Source organism: Cervus canadensis, chromosome 19 (assembly GCF_019320065.1).
Source record: "Cervus canadensis isolate Bull #8, Minnesota chromosome 19, ASM1932006v1, whole genome shotgun sequence".
NCBI lineage: Eukaryota > Metazoa > Chordata > Mammalia > Artiodactyla > Cervidae > Cervus > Cervus canadensis.
Window position 1 is genome coordinate 3,613,123 of NC_057404.1, and position 6,310 is coordinate 3,619,432.

General features: G+C 39.1%; 1 protein-coding gene across 2 annotated transcripts in view; it reads left to right on the forward strand.

The window, feature by feature from the left end:
• Positions 1–6,106, forward strand: part of KCTD8 (potassium channel tetramerization domain containing 8) — a 267,071-nt gene extending 260,965 nt beyond the window's left edge. The window contains exon 3 of one of the 2 annotated variants that reach the window (XR_006263748.1): positions 4,771–4,879. Coding sequence is in view for 1 of the 2 variants with exons in the window: in XM_043438536.1 (XP_043294471.1) it covers positions 4,771–5,231 (461 nt within the window). In the remaining variant the exon portion in view is untranslated. Of the gene's footprint in view, positions 1–4,770 lie in introns of both variants that reach the window. The other variant, XM_043438536.1, reaches the window with a different exon arrangement.
• Positions 6,107–6,310: the final 204 nt, after the last annotated feature.

Sequence of the window (6,310 nt, forward strand, 5' to 3'; positions counted from 1 at the left end):
ACCACCTGACCTGCCTCTTGAGAAACCTGTATGCAGGTCAGGAAGCAACAATTAGAACTGGACATGGAACAACAGACTGGTTCCAAATAGGAAAAGGAGTATGTCAAGGCTGTATATTGTCACCCTGCTTATTTAACTTATATGCAGAGTACATCATGAGAAACGCTGGGCTGGAGGAAGCACAAGCTGGAATCAAGATTGCCAGGAGAAATATCAATAACCTCAGATATGAGGATGGCACCACCCTTATGGCAGAAAGTGAAGAGAAACTAAAGAGCCTCTTGATGAAAGTGAAAGAGGAGAGTGAAAAAGTTGGCTTAAAGCTTGACATTCAGAAAACTAAGATCATGGCATCTGGTCCCATCACTTCATGGTAAATAGATGGGCAAACAGTGGAAACAGTGGCTGACTTTGTTTTGGGGGACTCCAAAATCACTGCAGACGGTGATTGCAGCCATGAAATTAAAAGCCGCTTACTCTTTGGAAGGAAAGTTATGACTAACCTAGATAGCATATTAAAAATCAGAGACATTACTTTGCCAACAAAGGTCCATCTAGTCAAGGCTCTGGTTTTTCCATTGGTCATGTATGGATGTGAGAGTTGGAGTATACAGAAAGCTGAGCGCCGAAGAATTGATGCTTTTGATCTGTGGTGTTGGAGAAGACTCTTGAGAGTCCCTTGGACTGCAAGGAGATCCAACGAGTCCATCCTAAAGGAGATCAGTCCTGGGTGTTCATTGGAAGGACTGATGCTGAAGCTGAAACTCCAGTACTTTGGCCACCTCATGCGAAGAGTTGACTCATTGTAGAAGACCCTGATGCTGGAAGGGATTGGGGGCAGGAGGAGAAGGGGACGACAGAGGATGAGATGGCTGGATGGCATCACCGACTCGATGGACGTGGGTTTGAGTAAACTCCAGGAGTTGGTGATGGACAGGGAGGCCTGGCGTGCTGCGGTCCATGGAGTCGCAAAGAGTCGACACGACTGAGCGACTGAGTTGAACTGAAAGGGTATTCTGCTAACAGAAATAAATCTGAGAGAGAAGTACAAATAGTGTATGATTTAATTTACATTTGGAATCTTAAAAAAAAGAAATGAATGAACAACAAAACAGAAACATAGTCATAGATAAGGGGCACAAACTGGTGTTTTCCAGAGGAGCCAGGGATGGGGAAAGGAAAGATATAGATGAGTGAGATTAAGAAGTACACATTCCCAGTTGCAAAATGTATGTCAAAGGTATGTAATGCACAGTGTGGGGAATATAGTCAGTAATTCTGTAATATCTTTATATGGTGACACATGATATATAGACTTACTGTGATGACCATTTTGAAATGTAATGGAATATTGAATCACTATGTTGTATAACAGGAACTAACATAGTGCTGTAGATAGTTACACTTCAAAAACAAACTAAAAAGTGTGGACAAAATAAAGTTATGCATTTTCTGTTAAGTGAACATCTGAACCTAATTTGTGTCTTGATTAGGAGTCTACCTTGCCAAAGGTAGCTTATGAATTAGGAGGGATGAGAAATAAAAGTGTATATTTATTAATTCTTGTTAATATCTGTGCCTATTCTAAGTTCTTTTTTGAGAAAAAGGTGCTTTTGAGACCATAGAAAATTCAGGTTTCCATCTCCATTTTTTTTTCATGGAGTTCACAGTCTACAGTGGAAGATATTCTAAAGTGCCTCATGAATTTTAAACACTTAATGTTATGGAATACCATAAAATAGCCTGTGGGCTTCACTAGAGCACCCATCGCATGCCTCCTCTAGATCCCAAGCTGGCACATCATGGTGCTCAGTAAATTCTGTTGGCTAAACTAATCAATGCCTTCTTCAAAGAAGTCTTCCTTGAGCTTCCATCTTACACTTCAGACAAGAGCAATCCATTTCCAGCATACATATATTGCATTCTACTGTACTGTGAAGCCTGCATTTGTGTGTGTATATTTTGGGGAGTATTTTTCCATGGATAACTATTAATACCATTAAGAACAATAACTGTATATAATTTATTTAGTTAACAATGGACTTCATATGGCATCACCGATTCAATGGACATGAACCTGGGCAAACTCTGGGAGATGGCGAGGGACAGGGAGGCCTGAAGTGCTGCAGTCCATTAGGTTGCAAAGAGCGGGACGTGACTTGGTGTCTGAACACATGGACTTCATGACCTCTGTGTTCCTCCTGGCCTATCTCATTGAACATTGTTCCCCAGTGAATCAAAACAGAATGAACCATTTGCTTTAGTGGTACGTGGTATCTCTGTACTGTCTTCCTCTCTGATGTTACTACCTTTCTGCCTAGCTATCTCTATTTAATGCTCTATCCCCTGCCTATTAACAGGAAATGACTTCTCACTACTCATTAATTCTTAAACATAAATTGGCTTTCCCAGCTCTTTGCAGTTTAACCCTTTAGTCATCATTGAGAATGAAAATCTTAGATTCCTCTGTGGAGGTTTCTGGTTAAAATAACACACAAGTTTGGTAAACACGTAAAAACCCTTTGTTTATATTCTACATTTTACCAGGCTACTGGGCATTATGCTAGCTTGGGATTACATTCCACCATTAAGAGAATTAGATAAACAGATACTGTACTTTCTTTACCACTCTGACTGCCATTTAAATACATACATACATCCCGATCCCTCTGGGCCTTCCCAGTGCATCAGCCCTGAGCACTTGTCTCATGCATCCAGCCTGGACTGGCGATCTGCTTCACACTTGATAATATACATGTTTCGATGCTATTCTCTCAGATCATCCCACCCTCGCCTTAGGGAGGTGGGAGGGGGGTTCAGGATGGGGAACATATGTAAATCCATGGCTGATTCATGTCAATGTATGACAAAAACCACTACAATATGGTAAAGTAATTAGCCTCCAACTAATAAAAATAAATGAAAAATACATACATACCAACCATTCAGTCAGCACACAAAATCTCCAGAGATGGACCTGTACATCTGTACATTAAAAAAATTGCAATGATGTACTCTCATTGTTGAGAATTACTGTCCTAGACCTTTTTGTGTGTGTATATGTGGGTGTGTGTGGGGTGTGTGTGTTTATTACTCAGTCATATCTGACTCTTTGTGACCCCATGGACTGTAACCTGCCAGGCTCTTCTGTGCATGGAACTCTCCCGGCAAGAATATTGGAGTGGGTTGCCATTCCCTTTTCTGGGGGATCATCCCGATCAAGGGATCGAACCCGAGTGTCCTGTCTTTGTAGGTGGGTTCTTTACCACTGAACCACCAGGGCAGCCTTCCAAAAGGTTCTAAAGCTTTTAAAAATCTTTGCTCCCTCTCGACTAAATGTCTCAATGTGTTTTCTTCTAATTTTAAATAGGGAAATTGGTGATAGCTGGTGGGCTGGTCTGTGGGGTCGCACAGAGTCGGACACGACTGAAGCGACTTAGCAGCAGCAGCACGTAGTGGGTGCTTTTATGAAAAGTGCTTTTATTGGTTTGTTTCCTCGCCCTTCTAAGTAATATAGACTGTTCATATAGGTTATTAATTCATATATATTAGACTGAAGAAACCCTCAGAACCTTAACTGCATGTCGAAATCACCTGAATCTATTAAATGACCCAATGAGCAGGTAGCATCGAGCAGGACATCTGGGGTTAAGATCAAGGCATCAATAATCCATGCTTTCCAGGTAATTCCATATGTGGCTAAGGTTGAGACCCAATGAATCCGACCAGTTATTCTCAACTCTGGCTGCAGAGTAGAATCTGCTATGCAACTGTTTAAAATACTGATGCCTTTCATTTCAATTATGGTTCAGATAACTTGTGCATAAATGTTGAATACAAGACAAAAACATTTGGGTAACTCATATTTCTGAATGATTGGGCTCCAGTTAAATCAAAATTTTATTATAGTTCTGGGTATGTGGTGATGTTCAATAAATGTTAGATGGAGATCCTAATCCCACAGCAGAGTCAAGAAGAATAAAACATGCTCCCTCTTGGAACTAAACTGTTTGTGTATTTGAAATAATTATCTTGGCAAACTATCATTTTCTGAAAGTTGTCCTCCTAGGTAATTTACCTCAAATGGTGAGCCTTGTACTTTAAGAGAATACTATATTTCAACTATATTTTTCAGCATAATATTAGGTACCTATATATCTTATAGTACTTTCATGATTCTCCCCAAGAAAGTAGACAGGAAACAAGATTAAGAGATGGAGGATAAGATTTAAACCAGTTTCCCTCTTGGAAGCATAAATGATGCTATTGCACTTCTGGGCCTGGAGAATACTGTTTTGTAAAATAGAGCCGTGGTACTTTCTGCGTTATGATGGTGAATTATTTATATATGCAAAGGACAACTAATGCCGTTAGCTAAAACAGAAATGAACTAACTGTTCAATAAAACAGTTATGGGATTAGCAAAATATTTATATGTGATATCTTTTTCAGATTGTAGGAACTAGTAACTAAAAATAACAAAAAATCATTTTTTTTTAGCATGAAGTTATAGATCTGTTATGGGATAAATGCTCATCAAGCAAACCTCTCAAATTTAATTGTTATCAATAATTAATCAGCAAATTGCATGCTTCAGTGTACATTAACTATACCAGGTGTTGGATTTAATTCCTCAAATACAAATTAGGGAAGCAGACCACATTTTTCTTAAATGTTTGTGGTTGAAAATAAAAAGTATATATATAAAGCTTATTTAATTTGACCTTCCCACTTCTTACTCAGTTTTCCTACTTCTTTTTTCCTTTCTAGGACCCCCTCAGAAAATAGTGTCCCCTAAACAAGAACACGAAGACAGGAAGCAGGACAAAGTCACGGATAAAGGAAGCGAGAGCGGGACTTCCTGCAATGAGCTCTCCACTTCCAGCTGCGACAGCCACTCGGAGGCGAGCACGCCCCAGGACAGCGCCCCCAGTGCCCAGCAGGCCACCGCTCACCAGCCCAACACCTTGACTTTGGATCGGCCTTCCAAAAAAGCGCCTGTGCAGTGGATGCCCCCGCCAGACAAACGCAGAAACAGCGAACTCTTTCAGACGCTCATCAGCAAGTCCCGGGAAACCAATCTTTCCAAAAAGAAAGTCTGCGAGAAGCTGAGTGTGGAAGAAGAAATGAAAAAGTGTATCCAGGATTTTAAAAAAATCCACATTCCAGATTACTTCCCGGAGCGCAAGCGCCAGTGGCAGTCGGAACTGTTGCAGAAGTACGGGTTATAGTGCCGGTCGCCTCGCCGCGGGATTCCGTGACCTTCAATGTTTACCGGTGTTTCCGCCTGACTGTGTGCTGACGGCGGCCGGTGCGATTCTTGCTGCTCTTCCTTTTTGTGAACAGTGGATGTGGGACAGTATTTTCTTTCATTCTTTCTGTTGTTGTTGTTTTTAGAAATATTTCAAGAAAGAAAACTAATAAATATTCAATCAAATGGTGTTCCTGATTCAAAAAATTTTGCAAGAATGAAAGTAAAATATGCATGATCAAGAAGCTTAGAATCTTGATTTTTGAACTGTGGTCAACTGGCTATGTTTGTCATTTTGTAACTCACCAAAAACAAATCATCATATCACTCCAAATAAAGTGACAATATGGATGAAGCAACATCACGTAAAATGTTAGATGATGGTTTTGGGACCCAAATCCAAAACTGTTTAAATGTTAATGCAATAAAACAAGTATTATTTTTGCATGAGCACAATATTACAAATAAATCACAAAACATAGGAAGATCTGTTTGTTGCTTGGAAAGAAATAATTATGAAAAAATAGCAAAAAAAAAAATATGGTTCAGACAAAGCCTATAAATGTAAGCTAAGAGATTGAATTTTATTTGTTCTGGATCTGTGATTTTTTTGTGTATGTGTATGGTGTTCTGTATGTTAAGATGGTGTAAATATGCCTTATGATCTTGTGTTATGGCACTGACATTCATCTATTAATGCTAGTTATGATTATTTCTGTGAAATGAGTCCTTACATCAGGCTGTGAAAATTGACATAATGATTCTCTGAAAGATCTTTCTCATGTTAATCACAATAATTGAGGGAAATGGTGAAGAGCTTTATGTATTTATTAAAAAAGGAAATATATATTAGAATTTCTTGATCTCTATTGACTCTTCTTTTAAAATATTCAGTTGTTACATTGTCTTCAGTTTTCCTTTAAAACTCCAAACTGGAGAATGATATGTTCAATTTGACAAGTTAGAGACTTATAATTCAAAATGGAGGTAGAGTCAAATTCAGATAGCTTTGGTATTGATTAATAAACCCTTAGCCTGCAAGAGAAAAAGATTTCATCT